The 18,444-nt window shown below is 52.4% G+C and overlaps 1 protein-coding gene, 3 non-coding genes and 4 pseudogenes across 4 annotated transcripts; all 8 read right to left on the bottom strand.

Moving 5' to 3' along the window:
- Nucleotides 1–186: 186 nt before the first annotated feature.
- On the bottom strand, nucleotides 187–356 carry LOC116370421 (uncharacterized; annotated as a pseudogene).
- An 831-nt stretch (nucleotides 357–1,187) lies between these two features.
- LOC116370419 (zinc finger CCHC domain-containing protein 3-like) lies at nucleotides 1,188–17,090 on the bottom strand (the record flags this gene model as incomplete). Its single annotated transcript, XM_031819752.1, has 4 exons — nucleotides 16,525–17,090; nucleotides 14,281–14,420; nucleotides 7,982–8,495; nucleotides 1,188–1,542 (listed from the first exon to the last, which is right to left on the bottom strand). Coding segments are annotated over exons 1-4 (1,575 nt in total), but the record flags the coding sequence as incomplete, so codon positions are not given.
- On the bottom strand, nucleotides 2,592–2,709 carry LOC116370422 (U5 spliceosomal RNA). Its single transcript, XR_004208728.1, has one exon. It is a non-coding gene; the product is annotated as a U5 spliceosomal RNA (small nuclear RNA).
- On the bottom strand, nucleotides 3,249–3,426 carry LOC116370427 (uncharacterized; annotated as a pseudogene).
- On the bottom strand, nucleotides 9,059–9,175 carry LOC116370425 (U5 spliceosomal RNA). Its single transcript, XR_004208731.1, has one exon. It is a non-coding gene; the product is annotated as a U5 spliceosomal RNA (small nuclear RNA).
- Nucleotides 9,700–9,878, bottom strand: LOC116370429 (uncharacterized; annotated as a pseudogene).
- On the bottom strand, nucleotides 15,470–15,586 carry LOC116370424 (U5 spliceosomal RNA). Its single transcript, XR_004208730.1, has one exon. It is a non-coding gene; the product is annotated as a U5 spliceosomal RNA (small nuclear RNA).
- LOC116370428 (uncharacterized) lies at nucleotides 16,179–16,350 on the bottom strand (annotated as a pseudogene).
- Nucleotides 17,091–18,444: the final 1,354 nt, after the last annotated feature.

The following is an 18,444-nucleotide window of genomic DNA, read 5'->3' as shown; positions in this document are numbered from 1 at the left end:
TTTTTTTAAGTAAAATGGCGGGAAACGGGGACCCCATTGAAAGGCGCTTCGCCCTTTTTTCAGTTTGAATGTTTCTTTCCTTCTCTTCTTCTGCTAGCTAGCTAAGCTAAGTAAGCTAAGCTAAGCTAAGCTAAGCTAGCTGTTTACATAGCTTGTGAATGAGTATTTTCCTTGACAACGGGAGAAAAGTGTTGCACCGTTCCGGAGGTACTGCAATACCGGGTCGATGCGTGGAGCGGACGGAGCAAGCCCCATTTCCGACTCCCTGTTCGAAAAATCCATTTAATATGTAGTCCCCTATGGGGGACGTATCAGATATTAAACTGATAAGAACAGATTTTTTTTACAAAATATATTTATTACGTTTCAAAAACCAAAACAATATTCTTCCATACTTCCATCAACTTAAATATACAATTCCAACAAAATGCAAATAATCATTCCAAAACTAATAAACTATAACCAAAACCGACAAACCAATAACCTCCAAACTACCAATATCCACCACCTATATTACAACAAGAACTCACCCAGTGCTCCCTTTCTCTATCCCGACTAACTTTGACCCCACCTCCACTCGTGAATCCCCTACATCACCCCATCTCCCACCATCCCCCCTCCCTGAACACAGCAACCGTCCCCGGCACAAGTCCCACACTCAAGTCCATTGCCCCCCCCTCCTCCGGACTCCGAACCGGGGACGTTACATCCCCAAACAAAAAGTCCGGCTCCCCCTCCATCATCCAGTTTCTCGCCATGCCTGGGAGATCAAGCTCGGCGAGGGGTTTAAAGGAGGATGGAGACGGAGCCCACGAGGGCCCCGCCACCTCCCCATCCCCCTGTTCTCCCCCCCTTTCTTTCCACCCCTCCTCCTCACCACCTTCTTTGCCCTCTTGCTCGGAGGCGTATTTGGCTCAGGTACCCTATGGGCAACGACACCCATAGCGCTTGCCCTCTCCTTTCCCTTGTCCCATTCCTTCTCTACCAGTGCCCTCACCATCCCTCTCAACTCCTCCACCCTTGCCCTCGACACTTCCTCGTCCCCCAACCCTTCACACCCCTCCCTTTTCCGCCTCTCCTTCTGGTTCCATCTCCACAACCTCCTCCGCCTCCTTCCTCTCCACTGTTGTCTCCTCACTCTCCTCCATCACCGTCTCCTTCTTCTTCTTCTTCTTCTTCTCTTGTACCTTTCTACCTCCTCCCTTCCATCCCGACCACCTCTCCTTCAGTCCCGACCCCCTCTCCTTCTGTCTCAGCCACCTCTTCTTCCATCCCTTGCACATCTCCTTCCGTCCCAGCTCTTTCTTTTTCTTCTCCTCCCTCCGTCTCCTTCTGTTCCGTCCTTCCACCTTCGTCGCCGCTTCTTCATGCTCCTTTCTTCTCCATCCTCCGCTCTCGCTCCCCCCCAGCTGCAGACGCGTATGACCTTCGCCGAGCGGGCAGTCCCGCCACAGGTGCGCCACCGAGCCACACCCGTGGCACTTCTTCGGCTCGGCACAGTCCCTGGCCTCGTGCTCTTCCGACCCACAGAACCTGCATCTCCTGATGTTACACGAGGCCAGGATATGGCCATAGGCCATACAACCGCCTGCAGAACGGAGGCTGACGGGCATAATGTAACGTCCCCCTGTCAGCCCCCCAGGGAGAACATTGCTGGAGGATGGAGGTATCCCTCCCAACCCCTTCGGGTCCTCTCTGAGGAGAACCTGGAAAACATCTCCTCCCATTCCAAAATCCGAGGGAATCTTTCAGGTGCTTTGCTGAGGAGGATGTTATCCAGGTACTCCCCCAGAAAGGCCTCACCTCCTCATCCTTAACATAAGGGTTGTAGATGTTCACAGTCCAACCACCCTAAAATTCTTCCGTGCCAAACTGGTGACCACGTAATGGCACATCGGCCTCTCTGCTTCCATTACCTTCACTCTTCTCAGTACCCGTCGTCATGCCTATGCTCCGTATTCAGGGACACGTCAAAACCCCTCTCCACTGGGTTGTCTTGGAGACAGAACACATCCTCCACCTTCAGCTTAAGGATCTCCATCAGGATGGTCCTCCCAAATGTATCCCGCCCAAATGGCTCATCGCCTTGTCTTTCCACGCAAAGCGTACCGTATTTGCGAGTCCGATCCCAGGACCGTCCTCCCTGTTGCATTATTCTCCAATCTCCGCCCGGGGATTAGCATGGTTTTTTTACGCTCCCTTTCTCCTCCAAAAAAACACCCAAAAAGAGAGGCAAAAACAAGCAACCGAAACAATCCAAAACAACAAACTTTCCTCCCTCCGGTCTTCCTTCGACCTTCTGGCTCAGCGGGCTTTGGGCACCTCAGTACCAAGCTTGATCTGAGCCAAAAGGCCGAGAAGCGATAACCACAAATGGGAACCCTGCAACCGCCGGGCCCCCGGGGGTCTCGGCAGACCTCAGCGGGTGGGTTGGCAAGAGCCGGCTCCTCCAAATCCCAGCCACCCACCGTTTCCCGGCGACAGACAGACAGACAGACAGACAGACAGACGTTTTTTGTAAAAAGTCGCTATGCGTCTTTAAGTCACTATCCTGGCTCATCTATGTCAATTTCTCTTGAAACAAGATACCGGGCTCTGCAAGAAGCAAAGCCACTCCCAAAAATACATTGAACTCATAAGTGTTCCTCTCCACGGAAGTCTTTAGTAAAAGGCGAAAGGCTTGTGCGTAATGAAGAGAAACCAGAGTCATATGGAAGTCAGAGGTCGGGGGCCCGAGACACACTCTGTGCACTGTAGGCCGGGTCCCCGCGGGTGCTCCCGGAACCCACTCTTCCAAGTTTGAGGGCTGTGGATGAAAAAGAAGGTCACAGACACAGAGACACAAGAGACACAGACACAGAGACACAAGAGACACAGAGAGAGAGAGAGAGAGAGAAAGAGAGAGAGAGAGAGAGAGAGAGAGAGAGAGAGAGAGAGAGAGAGAGAGAGAGAGAGAGAGAGAGAGAGAGACAGACAGAGACACACACACACACACACACACACCACAGAGAGACAGAGACACACACACACACACAATCCTGGCCCAAATTTTTTTTTTTTTTTTTTTTTTTTTTTAAGTAAAATGGCGGGAAACGGGGGACCCCATTGAAAGGCGCTTCGCCCTTTTTTCAGTTTGAATGTTTCTTTCCTTCTCTTCTTCTGCTAGCTAGCTAAGCTAAGCTAAGCTAAGCTAAGCTAGCTGTTTACATAGCTTTGTGAATGAGTATTTTTCCTTGACAACGGGAGAAAAGTGTTGCACCGTTCCCGGAGGTACTGCAATACCGGGTCGATGCGTGGAGCGGACGGAGCAAGCCCCATTTCCGACTCCCTGTTCGAAAAATCCATTTAATATGTAGTCCCCCTATGGGGGACGTATCAGATATTAAACTGATAAGAACAGATTTTTTTTATACAAAAATAATTTATTATGTTCAAATACCATTCTTATTATACAAAATCATATTTCTCATTCTTTCTTTTTTAACACTATTTACAAAAACAAACCTCAGGGGAGCATCGTCCCTCCCCGTCATACCTAACCAATACCTAACCCTTCCCTATCTTCCCTTCCCTAATCTATCCCCTTACAAACCTCATTCTAACACTCCCAGCCCTAATCCCCCTTTCCACCTCTCCCGTGCCGCATGCTGCCCCCACTTTATCTCCTCCCTCCTCATCCTCCCCCTCACATCACCTTCCACCCTCCTCACTATCCCTTCCACCCCCCCAATCTCTCCCTGTCTTAACTAAATTCTGCCTGGCTTCCCACAGCCCCCTTTTAAAGAGACTCATGAGAAGCCAGAGCAGAAACCTGTCCCTTTCCGTTCCCCTCGCTCTCCCTACACCTCGCTCTAAACCTAGCCCAAGTCAGCAAAAAATCGCTCCTAACCATACCTAGCAACACCCGTGCCCTAGCCCAGACTAGTCCGGCAAAGGCACAGTCCCAGAAGGCATGGCGCACAGTCTCCTCCCTGCCACAAGCAGATCTTGGACAGGTGGAGGATCGCGACAAACTATGCCGGTACATAATGGCACGTACCGGCAAGCACTTATGGAGGCTCAACCAATTCAGGTCCTTGAGCCTGTTATCCAGGCCCCGCGCCTGCACTCCCTCCCAGACCACTGACGAGATGCCCGCTACAGGCGCAGGACTCCCTGCCTGCCTGACCTCCTCGTACAGGTGCCTGTGATCTAAACCTACTCGGGCAACTTCAACCTCGGGGTGCGCACGCAGCCACTTGGCCGCATGGCCAAAGTGCCACGGCAGCTGTTCCGCCCGAGGACCCGCGTTAGACCACACCATTACGCTTCTCGCCTGATACGAGAAGAACACCCGCAGGAGGTAACCGGACGGGTGTATGACCGGCTGAGCAAGCTCCGTCAACAAAAAAGAAACAAAAATTGCGTCCAGCTTGAGGGGGAGATGTGGTACCCCCCTACCTCCCTCCCCGATGGGACAGAGCATGCGCACCCTGGCGACCCACTCGTACCTGCCACCCCACATGAACTGAAACACGTGCCTCACTAGATACCTTCTCAGACAAGCCGGCAATGGGTAGATGTACGCCAAGTACAAAAGAGATGGCAATACATCCACCTTTAGGACCAGGACCTTACCTATAAAAGACAAAGACCTAGCCTTCCACATTGCTAGCTTCCTCTGAACAACTGCGATACCCATGTTCCAGTTCAGCGTCGCTGAGCCGGAGGTCTCAAAATGGACCCCGAGAATCCTCAGGGCCCCCTCACAGAGAGATAACCCCCCGGGCACATCCGTCCTACCGCGCCATCTTCCGAAAAACTTAACGGAAGATTTTGCATGATTCAGAACCGCCCCCGACGCTCGGGTGAAATCCCCAATGATGGCAAGGGACCTTGTCAAGCACGAGTCCTTGCATAGCAGCAAGGAAGTGTCGTCGGCGTACTGCGTCATCTTAACACGCAGCCCACCGCTTCCAGGGATCAACAAACCCTCCACCCCTGTGTCTGCCCTAATGGCAGCCCCCAGAGGCTCCATGTACAGAACGAAGAGGAGAGCCGAGAGTGGGCATCCCTGCCTGACCCCAGACGAGAGGTCAAAAACGTCACCTAAGTGACTATTTACACTTACTCGGCACCCCGCTCCGACATATAATGCACGGATCCATCCTATGTACTTCTCCCCAAATCCTAATCTACCTAACACCCTGAATAGAAAAGATCTATTCACGCGATCAAAGGCTTTCGCCTGATCTAGCGCTGCTACCATTAAAGGCAGCCCTCTATCTTCAACCCAGGCGATGGAGTCCCTAATCAACTGTAGGTTCCATCGAATAGAGCGGCCCTCAACCCCACACGTCTGATCCTCGTGAACGACGTAGGGAAGGGCTGTGCGCAACCGATCCGCTAAGACCTTTGCAAGTAGCTTGTAATCTACGCACAGCATGGTCAACGGCCGCCAGTTGCCAAGGTCAGTTGCTTCCCCCTTCTTATAAAGAAGTGACAGCACACCGACAGCCATTGAACCCCCCGGGACCCCCGTCTCAAGGATGGCCTTCAAGACTTCGAGGACCACTGGCCCAAGTATACCCCAAAACTTGAGGTAAAACTCAGCCGGCAATCCATCCATCCCAGGCACCTTCCCTTTTCCCATCCTCCTAAGAGCGCTCTCAACCTCTTCTAGTGAGATCTGGGCCTCCATCACGTCTCTAATGTCCTCCGGCAACCGCCGGGACAAGTGTTCTAAAAACACGTTTCCCTGCTCTACATCTATTTCCCTTTCCTTAAATAAACTTCGGAAATGATCAGTTGCCACCCTGACCATTTCCTCTGGTTTACTTACTACACTACCGTTTTCTTCCCTAACGCCATGCATTACCTTCCTACTCTGCCTGGCCCTAACCGACTTAAAGAACATAGCGGAACAAGTCTCATTATGTTCTAGAAAGCCACTATGCGCACGCTCCAGGAAAGCTCGAGCCTTCTGCTCCTGCAGCTCCCTGAGCTGCGCCTTTAGGGCTGCGAATCTCTCCCAGTCAATTGACCCACCGAGGTTGCCTGCCTCGTACTCAAGTTCAACTAACCTTTGGATACGATCCACCTCCCTCCTTTCCTCCCTTTTTTTCCTTTTACAGTAGCCTATTATAAAAGCCCTAATTCTCACCTTCACTAAATCCCACCACTCTAACACCCCCTCGCACATAGACCGGAGGCCGTCAAGCCTTCGAAAGAAACAAAAAAATGCGTCAACGAAAGCCTGCTCCTCCAGTATACCCCGATCTAACTTCCAGTACCCCCTACCGAAGAGGCAGACTGGCGACCCCACCTGCAGGAACACCCCGTCGTGATCCGTGAAGAACACAGGCAACAGGCGCCCAGACAACTGACCCAAAGACCTGGATATAAAAATGTAGTCGAGCCTCCGCGCAACCCCCCTGGAGTTGCGCCATGTAGGACCGACCATTACCGGAGTAGTATGCAGGCCGCCATCAACCAGACCATGGCAAGCCATTAGCCCGGTGATTGCGCCCGCACTACTATCACCACCTACCCCTAAATCTATGTTAAAGTCCCCTCCTATCACCAAGTGCCTATTTGTGACACACAGGGGCGCCAGACAGTCCACCATCTCCCTTCTGTCTGCCGCCACCTGTGGCCCATATACCCCAATTAACCTATACCTAGCTTCTCTATACACTACATCTATCCCCAATACTCTACCCTGCATTACAACAAATGTGCTCTCTACCTTTATCTCTCTATTACCACACAATATTCCTACCCCTGTAGAGTGCACCCCTCCTATGCCCCAAAAAGATTTCCCTTTATCCCACTCTCTCCTAAATCTAATCACATCCCCACCATCCCTCAGGTGAACCTCCTGTAAAAAACAGAAATCAAAGCCCACCCCCTCTAAATAACTAAATACCGCCCTCCTTTTAACAAAATCCCTCAACCCTCTAACATTTAAACTAAAAAAAGAAACAGAAACAGACATGTTTATTTAACCATTACCTATAATCTAACCCAAAACCCAAAGAAAAAACCAGGAGACTCACCCGATGCTCCCCTGGTCCATCTCCACCGGCGGGGACGTCCTCTCTCCTCCTGACGCCCCCCCGTCCTCCTCCATCTCCCCAACCCAGGATGCAGGCAGTGTGTTAGGCCTATTGCCCTGCATCCTGGGTTCCTCCCCATCCTCCAACCCCCCCTCCCTGTCTGCCTCGGGGCTGAGTGCAGGGGATCCCATCTCCTCAAACAGGAGTTGAGATCCCTCCGACAAACAGCCCCCAGACCCCTCCATGGAGTCACCCCCCACTAAATTTTGAGGGGCTGAGGCAAACAGGGAGGCCAATGAACTCCCCCCTCCCCCCCCCCGTCGATCTCTTAGCCCCCCCCCTCCCCTTCCACACCCCCCTCCCTCTCACTTCCTGTCGAGCTCCCCTTCCTCTTCCCTTTCTTCTCCTTCTTCTTTTTTGGTGAAGAAGGTAGCGGGGAGACACAACCTCCCTTCCCCGCTAGCTCCTCCACCATTTCCCTCAACTCTTCCTCTAGGAAGCCCGACAGGCTATCCCCCCACTCCTTTACCCCCTCTCTCCCTCCCTCCCCCTCCACCGTTCCTGCCCCAGGCACCCCCCCCCCCCCCCCACCGGCCCTTCCCCAGACACCCCCCCCCCCTCCACCGGTCCTTTCACAGGTACCCCTCCCACAGGTCCTGCCCCAGGCACCCCCCCCCCCCTCCACCAGTCCTTTCACAGGCACCCCTCCCACAGGTCCTGCCCCAGGCACCCCCTCCCCCACCACTCCCTCCACTGTTGTTTTCTTTTTTCTTTCCTTTCCTTTATTTTCATTCTTCTTCTCCTCTTCTTTTTTTTGGTCCTTTTCCTGGACTGGCCCTCCTCTTCTTCCCCCATCCCCCGCTCCTGCTCCCCCTCCAACTGCAGACGCGTATGACCGCTGACGAGCCGGGCAATCGCGCCACAGGTGCTGAGTGGAACCACACCCGTGGCACGCCTTCGGCTCGTCACAGTCCTTGGCCTCGTGCTCTCCCGATCCACAAAATCTGCACTTACGAGTGCTGCACGAGGCCAGGATGTGTCCATAGGCCATACAGCGCCTGCAGAATGGGGGCTGACGTGCGTAGTATAACGTCCCCCTGTCAGCCCCCAGGGAGAACATCGCCGGGGGATGGAGGTACCCTCCCAATCCCTTAGGATCTTCCCTGAGGAGGGCCTGAAACCCTCTCCTCCCCGTCCAAAAACCCAAAGAGTCTGTGAGGTGCCTTCCTGAGGAGACACCATCCATATACCTCCCCAGGAAGGCCCTCACTTCTTCATCTTTTACATAGGGGTTGTAAATGTTCACCGTCACCATTCTGAAATTATTTTTCGCCAAACTCTTGACCTCGTAGTGACCCATCGGCCCCGTTGCTCCAACTTCTTTGACCTTCTTTAGCACCTCATCATGTTTACTCTCCGTGTAGAACGCCACATCGAAGACTCCCTCCAACGAGTTCCCTTGTAGGCAAAAGACCTCCTTTACTGTCAGCTTCAGTATCCCAATCAATATGGTCCTACCGAAAATTTCACGTCCAAACGGCTCTTTTGTCTTCTCTCTCCATGAAAATCTTATCGTGTTCGCAAGTCCAATCCCTGGGACCGACCTATATGATGAATTTTGTGCCATCTCCACACTGAGGATGACGCACACGTTTCCCACACTTTTCCAAAAAAAAAGAGTGAGAACCAAAAATCCCAAAGGTTGTACCGCTCTCCTGGGACGACCTCTTGGCTCAGGGGCTCTAGGACACCTCGGTGTCAAGCTTGAACTGAGCCAAAAGGCCGAGAAGCGATAACCCACAAATGGAACCCTGCAACCGCCGGGCCCCCGGGGGTCTCGGCAGACCTCAGCGGGTGGGTTGGCAAGAGCCGGCTCCTCCAATCCCAGCCACCCACCGTTTCCCCGGCTACAGACAGACAGACAGACAGACAGACAGGTGTTTTTTGTAAAAAGTCGCTAATGCGTCTTTAAGTCACTATCCTGGCTCATCTATGTCAATTTCTCTTGAAACAAGATACCGGGCTCTGCAAGAAGCAAAGCCACTCCAAAAATACATTGAACTCATAAGTGTTCCTCTCCACGGAAGTCTTTAGTAAAAGGCGAAAGGCTTGTGCGTAATGAAGAGAAACCAGAGTCATATGGAAGTCAGAGGCCGGGGGCCCGAGACACACTCTGTGCACTGTAGGCCGGGTCCCCGCGGGTGCTCCCGGAACCCACTCTTCCAAGTTTGAGGGCTGTGGATGAAAAGAAGGTCACAGACACAGAGACACAGAGAGAGAGACACAGAGACACACACACACACACACACACACACAGAGAGAGACAGAGACACACACCCACACACACACACACACACACACACAGAGAGAGACAGAGAGACAGAGACACACACCCACACACACACACACACACACACACACAACCTGGCCCATTTTTTTTTTTTTTTTTTTTTTTTTTAAGGTAAAATGGCGGGAAACGGGGGACCCCATTGAAAGGCGCTTCGCCCTTTTTTCAGTTTGAATGTTTCTTTCCTTCTCTTCTTCTGCTAGCTAGCTAAGCTAAGCTAAGCTAAGCTAAGCTAAGCTAAGCTAAGCTAAGCTAAGCTAAGCTAGCTGTTTACATAGCTTTGTGAATGAGTATTTTTCCTTGACAACGGGAGAAAAGTGTTGCACCGTTCCCGGAGGTACTGCAATACCGGGTCGATGCGTGGAGCGGACGGAGCAAGCCCCATTTCCGACTCCCTGTTCGAAAAATCCATTTAATATGTAGTCCCCCTATGGGGGACGTATCAGATATTAAACTGATAAGAACAGCTTTTTTTTTATACAAAAATAATTTATTATGTTCAAATACCATTCTTATTATACAAAATCATATTTCTCATTCTTTCTTTTTTAACACTATTTACAAAAACAAACCTCAGGGGAGCATCGTCCCTCCCCGTCATACCTAACCAATACCTAACCCTTCCCTATCTTCCCTTCCCTAATCTATCCCCTTACAAACCTCACTCTAACACTCCCAGCCCTAATCCCCCCTTCCACCTCTCCCGTGCCGCATGCTGCCCCCACTTTATCTCCTCCCTCTTCATCCTCCCCCTCACATCACCTTCCACCCTCCTTACTATCCCTTCCACCCCCCAATCTCTCCCTGTCTTAACTAAATTCTGCCTGGCTTCCCACAGCCCCCTTTTAAAGAGACTCATGAGAAGCCAGAGCAGAAACCTGTCCCTTTCTGTACCCCTCGCTCTCCCTACGCCTCGCTCTAACCTAGCCCAAGTCAGCAAAAAGTCGCTCCTAACCATACCTAGCAACACCCGTGCCCTAGCCCAGACTAGTCCGGCAAAGGCACAGTCCCAGAAGGCATGGCGCACAGTCTCCTCCCTGCCACAAGCAGATCTTGGACAGGTGGAGGATCGCGACAAACTATGCCGGTACATAATAGCACGTACCGGCAAGCACTTATGAAGGCTCAACCAATTCAGGTCCTTGAGCCTGTTGTCCAGGCCCCGCGCCTGCACTCCCTCCCAGACCACTGACGAGATGCCCGCTACAGGCGCAGGACTCCCTGCCTGTCTGACCTCCTCGTACAGGTGCCTGTGATCTAAACCTACTCGGGCAACTTCAACCTCGGGGTGCGCACGCAGCCACTTGGCCGCATGGCCAAAGTGCCACGGCAGCTGTTCCGCCCGAGGACCCGCGTTAGACCACACCATTACGCTTCTCGCCTGATACGAGAAGAACACCCGCAGGAGGTAACCGGACGGGTGTATAACTGGTTGAGCAAGCTCCGTCAACAAAAAAGAAACAAAAATTGCGTCCAGCTTGAGGGGGAGATGTGGTACCCCCCTACCTCCCTCCCCGATGGGACAGAGCATGCGCACCCTGGCGACCCACTCGTACCTGCCACCCCACATGAACTGAAACACGTGCCTCACTAGATATCTTCTCAGACAAGCCGGCAATGGGTAGATGTACGCCAAGTACAAAAGAGATGGCAATACATCCACCTTTAGGACCAGGACCTTACCTATAAAAGACAAAGACCTAGCCTTCCACATTGCTAGCTTCCTCTGAACAACTGCGATACTCATGTTCCAGTTCAGCGTCGCTGAGCCGGAGGTCTCAAAATGGACCCCGAGAATCCTCAGGGCCCCTTCACAGAGAGATAACCCCCCGGGCACATCCGTCCTACCGCGCCATCTTCCGAAAAACTTAACGGAAGACTTTGCATGATTCAGAACCGCCCCCGACGCTCGGGTGAAATCCCCAATGATGGCAAGGGACCTTGTCAAGCACGAGTCCTTGCATAGCAGCAAGGAAGTGTCGTCGGCGTACTGCGTCATCTTAACACGCAGCCCACCGCTTCCAGGGATCAACAAACCCTCCACCCCTGTGTCTGCCCTAATGGCAGCCCCCAGAGGCTCCATGTACAGAACGAAGAGGAGAGCCGAGAGTGGGCATCCCTGCCTGACCCCAGACGAGAGGTCAAAAACGTCACCTAAGTGACTATTTACACTTACTCGGCACCCCGCTCCGACATACAATGTACGGATCCATCCTATAAACTTCTCCCCAAATCCTAATCTACCTAACACCCTGAATAGAAAAGATCTATTCACGCGATCAAAGGCTTTCGCCTGATCTAGCGCTGCTACCATTAAAGGCAGCCCTCTATCTTCAACCCAGGCGATGGAGTCCCTGATCAACTGTAGGTTCCATCTTATAGAACGGCCCTCTACCCCGCACGTCTGATCCTCGTGGACGACGTAGGGAAGGGCTGTGCGCAACCGGTCTGCTAAAACCTTTGCAAGAATCTTGTAATCTACGCACAGCATGGTCAACGGCCGCCAGTTGCTAAGGTCAGTTGCTTCCCCCTTCTTATAAAGAAGTGACAGCACACCAACAGCCATTGATCCCCCCGGGACCCCCGTCTCAAGGATGGCCTTCAAGACTTCGAGGACCACTGGTCCAAGTATACCCCAAAACTTGAGGTAAAACTCAGCCGGCAGCCCATCCATCCCAGGCACCTTCCCTTTTCCCATCCTCCTAAGAGCGCTCTCAACCTCTTCTAGTGAGATCTGGGCCTCCATCACGTCTCTGATGTCCTCCGGCAACCGCCGGGACAAGTGTTCTAAAAACACGTTTCCCTGCTCTACATCTATTTCCCTTTCCTTAAATAAACTTCGGAAATGATCAGTTGCCACCCTGACCATTTCCTCTGGTTTACTTACTACACTACCGTTTTCTTCCCTAACGCCATGCATTACCTTCCTACTCTGCCTGGCCCTAACCGACTTAAAGAACATAGCGGAACAAGTCTCATTATGTTCTAGAAAGCCACTATGCGCACGCTCCAGGAAAGCTCGAGCCTTCTGCTCCTGCAGCTCCCTGAGCTGCGCCTTTAGGGCTGCGAATCTCTCCCAGTCAATTGACCCGCCGAGGTTGCCTGCCTCGTACTCAAGTTCAATTAACCTTTGGATACGATTCACCTCCCTCCTCTCCTCCCTTTTTTTCCTTTTACAATATCCTATTATAAAAGCCCTAATTCTCACCTTCACTAAATCCCACCACTCTAACACCCCCTCGCACATAGACCGGAGGCCGTCAAGCCTTCGAAAGAAACAAAAAAATGTGTCAACGAAAGCCTGCTCCTCCAGTATACCCCGATCTAGCTTCCAGTACCCCCTACCGAAGAGGCAGACTGGCGACCCCACCTGCAGGAACACCCCGTCGTGATCCGTGAAGAACACAGGCAACAGGCGCCCAGACAACTGACCCAAAGACCTGGATATAAAAATGTAGTCGAGCCTCCGCGCAACCCCCCTGGAGTTGCGCCATGTAGGACCGACCATTACCGGAGTAGTATGCAGGCCACCATCAACCAGACCATGGCAAGCCATTAGCCCGGTGATTGCGCCTGCACTACTATCACCACCTACCCCTAAATCTATATTAAAATCCCCTCCTATCACCAAGTGCCTATTTGTGACACACAGGGGCGCCAGACAGTCCACCATCTCCCTTCTGTCTGCCGCCACCTGTGGCCCATATACCCCAATTAATCTATACCTAGCTTCTCTATACACTACATCTATCCCCAATACTCTACCCTGCATTATTACAAAAGTGTTCTCTACCTTAACTTCTCTATTCCCACACAATATTCCTACTCCTGTTGAGTGCACCCCTCCTATGCCCCAAAAAGATTTCCCTTTATCCCACTCTCTCCTAAATCTAATCACATCCCCACCATCCCTCAGGTGAACCTCCTGTAAAAAACAGAAATCAAAGCCCACCCCCTCTAAATAACTAAATACCGCCCTCCTTTTAACAAAATCCCTCAACCCTCTAACATTTAAACTAAAAAAGAAACAGACATATTTATTTAATCATACAAACAATCTAACCCAAAACCCAAAGAAAAAACAGGAGACTCACCCGATGCTCCCCTGGTCCATCTCCACCGGCGGGGACGTCCCCTCTCCTCCTGACGCCCCCCCGTCCTCCTCCATCTCTCCAACCCAGGATGCAGGCAGTGTGTTAGGCCTATTGCCCTGCATCCTGGGTTCCTCCCCACCCTCCCCCTCCCTGTCTGCCTCGGGGCTGAGTGCAGAGGATCCCAACTCCTCAAACAGGAGTTGAGATCCCTCTAACAAACTGCCCACAGACCCCTCACCGGAGTCATCCCCCACTATTTTGTGAGGGGCTGAGGCAAACAGGGAGGCCAATGAACCCCCCCCCGCTGATCTCTTAGCCCCCTCCCCCTCCCCCCTCCCCACCCCCCCTCCCTCTCACTCCCTGCCCGACTTCCCCTCTTCTTCCCCTTCTTCTTTGGTGAAGGAGGTAGCGGGGATACACAACGTCCCTTCCCCGCTAACTCCTCCACCAATTCCCTCGTCTCATCCTCTAGGAAATCCGGCAGGCAGTCCCCCCACTCCCTCCCTCCACCTCCCCCTCCCACCCCCCTCCCCTAGCACCACCACCCCTCCCTCCTTTCCAATCACTGTCACCGTTCCCTCTTTCACTCCTTTCCGCACCACTGTCCCACTCTCCCTCTTCTCTGCTCCTTCTCTTCCTTCCGTCTTCATCTCCTCTTCTTTTCCGTTCTTTCCTTCTTCCCGCTTCTTCCTTTCCCCTGTGCCATCTGTACAACCCGCATGCGTCCTTTCTTCCCTCCCCCCATCCCCCTTTCCCCCCCCAGCTGCAGACGCGTATGACCTGTGACGAGCCGGGCAATCACGCCACAGGTGTGCCTTCGAGCCACACCCGTGGCAAGCCTTGGGCTCGTCACACTCCTTGGCCTCGTGCTCTTCTGACCCACAAAAACGACACTTCTTGGTGCTGCACGAGGCCAGGGTATGGCCGTAGGCCATACAACGCCTGCAAAATGGAGGCTGACGGGCGTAGAATAGTGTTCCCCTGTCAGCCCCCAGGGAGAACATTGCCGGGGGATGGAGGTAGCCATCCACACTCTTCGGGGACTCCCTGAGTAACGCCTGGAAGCCTCTCTTCCCGTTCCAGAAACCCAGGGAGTCCCTGAGGTACCTTGCTGAGGAGACATTGTCCATATATCTCCCCAGAAAGGCCCTCACTTCTTCGTCCTTCACATGCGGATTGTACATGTTTACGGTGACCACCCTGAAGTTGTTCTTGGCCAGGCTGGTCACCGCATAATGGCACAGGGGTCCTTCTTTTTTCCCTTCCTTCGCCATCTTCATCGCTCTATCATGTCCTTCTTCCATATGAAAAGTTACATCAAATGCGTTTTCATTTGGGTTCCCCTGCAGGCACATTACGTCCTTCACTTTCAGCCCCAGGAACCCCATCAGAATGTTCCTTCCAAATGTTTCCCTCCCCCATGCTTCCACTTCTTTGTCTGTCCAGGCAAACCTCAAAGTGTTTGCCAAACCGATCCCTGGAACATTCCTGTTGGGTCTTTGTTGCTCCATTTTTATCAAAAAAAAGCTCTCTTCCTAAAAGAAGCCAAAATGCAAAGAAAGAACCAGAAAAACGAAAAAAAACCGATTCCCCTTTTTGGAGGGAAAAAACAACACCTTCTCCCTCTCCTTTCTATCCTACCTTCGACCTTTTGGCTCAGCGGGCTCTGGGGCACCTCAGTACCAAGCTTGATCTGAGCCAAAAGGCCGAGAAGCGATAACCCACAAATGGAACCCTGCAACCGCCGGGCCCCCGGGGGTCTCGGCAGACCTCAGCGGGTGGGTTGGCAAGAGCCGGCTCCTCCAATCCCAGCCACCCACCGTTTCCCCGGCTACAGACAGACAGACAGACAGACAGACAGACAGACAGACAGAGACAGACAGACAGACAGACAGACAGACAGACAGGTGTTTTTTGTAAAAAGTCGCTAATGCGTCTTTAAGTCACTATCCTGGCTCATCTATGTCAATTTCTCTTGAAACAAGATACCGGGCTCTGCAAGAAGCAAAGCCACTCCAAAAATACATTGAACTCATAAGTGTTCCTCTCCACGGAAGTCTTTAGTAAAAGGCGAAAGGCTTGTGCGTAATGAAGAGAAACCAGAGTCATATGGAAGTCAGAGGTCGGGGGCCCGAGACACACTCTGTGCACTGTAGGCCGGGTCCCCGCGGGTGCTCCCGGAACCCACTCTTCCAAGTTTGAGGGCTGTGGATGAAAAGAAGGTCACAGACACAGAGACACAAGAGACACAGAGAGAGAGAGAGAGAGAGAGAAGAGAGAGAGAGAGAGAGAGAGAGAGAGAGAGGAGAGAGAGAGAGAGAGAGAGAGAGAGAGAGAGAGAGAGAGAGAGAGAGAGAGAGAGAGAGAGAGAGAGAGAGAGAGAGAGAGAGACAGAGACAGAGACACACACACACACACACACACACACACACACAGAGAGAGACAGAGAGACAGAGACACACACACACACACAATCCTGGCCCAAATTTTTATTTTATTTTTTTTATTATTTTTTTTAAGTAAAATGGCGGGAAACGGGGGACCCCATTGAAAGGCGCTTCGCCCTTTTTTCAGTTTGAATGTTTCTTTCCTTCTCTTCTTCTGCTAGCTAGCTAAGCTAAGCTAAGCTAAGCTAAGCTAAGCTAAGCTAGCTGTTTACATAGCTTTGTGAATGAGTATTTTTCCTTGACAACGGGAGAAAAGTGTTGCACCGTTCCCGGAGGTACTGCAATACCGGGTCGATGCGTGGAGCGGACGGAGCAAGCCCCATTTCCGACTCCCTGTTCGAAAAATCCATTTAATATGTAGTCCCCCTATGGGGGACGTATCAGATATTAAACTGATAAGAACAGATTTTTTTTACAAAATATATTTATTACGTTTCAAAAACCAAAACAATATTCTTCCATACTTCCATCAACTTAAATATACAATTCCAACAAAATGCAAATAATCATTCCAAAACTAATAAACTATAACCAAAACCGACAAACCAATAACCTCCAAACTACCAATATCCACCACCTATATTACAACAAGAACTCACCCAGTGCTCCCTTTCTCTATCCCGACTAACTTTGACCCCACCTCCACTCGTGAATCCCCTACATCACCCCCATCTCCCACCATCCCCCCTCCCCTGAACACAGCAACCGTCCCCGGCACAAGTCCCACACTCAAGTCCATTGCCCCCCCCTCCTCCGGACTCCGAACCGGGGACGTTACATCCCCAAACAAAAAGTCCGGCTCCCCCTCCATCATCCAGTTTCTCGCCATGCCTGGGAGATCAAGCTCGGCGAGGGGTTTAAAGGAGGATGGAGACGGAGCCCACGAGGGCCCCGCCACCTCCCCATCCCCCTGTTCTTCCCCCCCTTTCTTTCCACCCCTCCTCCTCACCACCTTCTTTGCCCTCTTGCTCGGAGGCGTATTTGGCTCAGGTACCCTATGGGCAACGACACCCATAGCGCTTGCCCTCTCCTTTCCCTTGTCCCATTCCTTCTCTACCAGTGCCCTCACCATCCCTCTCAACTCCTCCACCCTTGCCCTCGACACTTCCTCGTCCCCCCAACCCTTCACACCCCCTCCCTTTTCCGCCTCTCCTTCTGGTTCCATCTCCACAACCTCCTCCGCCTCCTTCCTCTCCACTGTTGTCTCCTCACTCTCCTCCATCACCGTCTCCTTCTTCTTCTTCTTCTTCTTCTTCTTGTACCTTTCTACCTCCTCTCCTTCCATCCCGACCACCTCTCCTTCAGTCCCGACCCCCTCTCCTTCTGTCTCAGCCACCTCTTCTTCCATCCCTTGCACATCTCCTTCCGTCCCAGCTCTTTCTTTTTCTTCTCCTCCCTCCGTCTCCTTCTGTTCCGTCCTTCCACCTTCGTCGCCCGCTTCTTCATGCTCCTTTCTTCCTCCATCCTCCGCTCTCGCTCCCCCCCCAGCTGCAGACGCGTATGACCTTCGCCGAGCCGGGCAGTCCCGCCACAGGTGCGCCACCGAGCCACACCCGTGGCACTTCTTCGGCTCGGCACAGTCCCTGGCCTCGTGCTCTTCCGACCCACAGAACCTGCATCTCCTGATGTTACACGAGGCCAGGATATGGCCATAGGCCATACACCGCCTGCAGAACGGAGGCTGACGGGCATAATGTAACGTCCCCCTGTCAGCCCCCAGGGAGAACATTGCTGGAGGATGGAGGTATCCTCCCAACCCCTTCGGGTCCTCTCTGAGGAGAACCTGGAAACATCTCCTCCCATTCCAAAATCCGAGGGAATCTTTCAGGTGCTTTGCTGAGGAGATGTTATCCAGGTACCTCCCCAGAAAGGCCCTCACCTCCTCATCCTTAACATAAGGGTTGTAGATGTTCACAGTCACCACCCTAAAATTCTTCCGTGCCAAACTGGTGACCACGTAATGGCACATCGGCCTCTCTGCTTCCATTACCTTCACTCTTCTCAGTACCTCGTCATGCCTATGCTCCGTATTCAGGGACACGTCAAAACCCCTCTCCACTGGGTTGTCTTGGAGACAGAACACATCCTCCACCTTCAGCTTAAGGATCTCCATCAGGATGGTCCTCCCAAATGTATCCCGCCCAAATGGCTCCATCGCCTTGTCTTTCCACGCAAAGCGTACCGTATTTGCGAGTCCGATCCCAGGGACCGTCCTCCCTGTTGCATTATTCTCCATCTCCGCCCGGGGATTAGCAGTGTTTTTTTTACGCTCCCTTTCTCCTCCAAAAAAAACACCCAAAAAGAGAGGCAAAAACAAGCAACCGAAACAATCCAAAACAACAAACTTTCCTCCCTCCGGTCTTCCTTCGACCTTCTGGCTCAGCGGGCTTTGGGGCACCTCAGTACCAAGCTTGATCTGAGCCAAAAGGCCGAGAAGCGATAACCCACAAATGGAACCCTGCAACCGCCGGGCCCCCGGGGGTCTCGGCAGACCTCAGCGGGTGGGTTGGCAAGAGCCG

The sequence above is a fragment of the Oncorhynchus kisutch genome, unplaced genomic scaffold (assembly GCF_002021735.2).
Source record: "Oncorhynchus kisutch isolate 150728-3 unplaced genomic scaffold, Okis_V2 scaffold2539, whole genome shotgun sequence".
In the NCBI taxonomy this organism is placed as follows: Eukaryota; Metazoa; Chordata; class Actinopteri; order Salmoniformes; family Salmonidae; genus Oncorhynchus; species Oncorhynchus kisutch.
The sequence above is the reverse complement of the archived record's forward strand: the minus strand, read 5'-3'. Positions and strand labels throughout refer to the sequence as shown.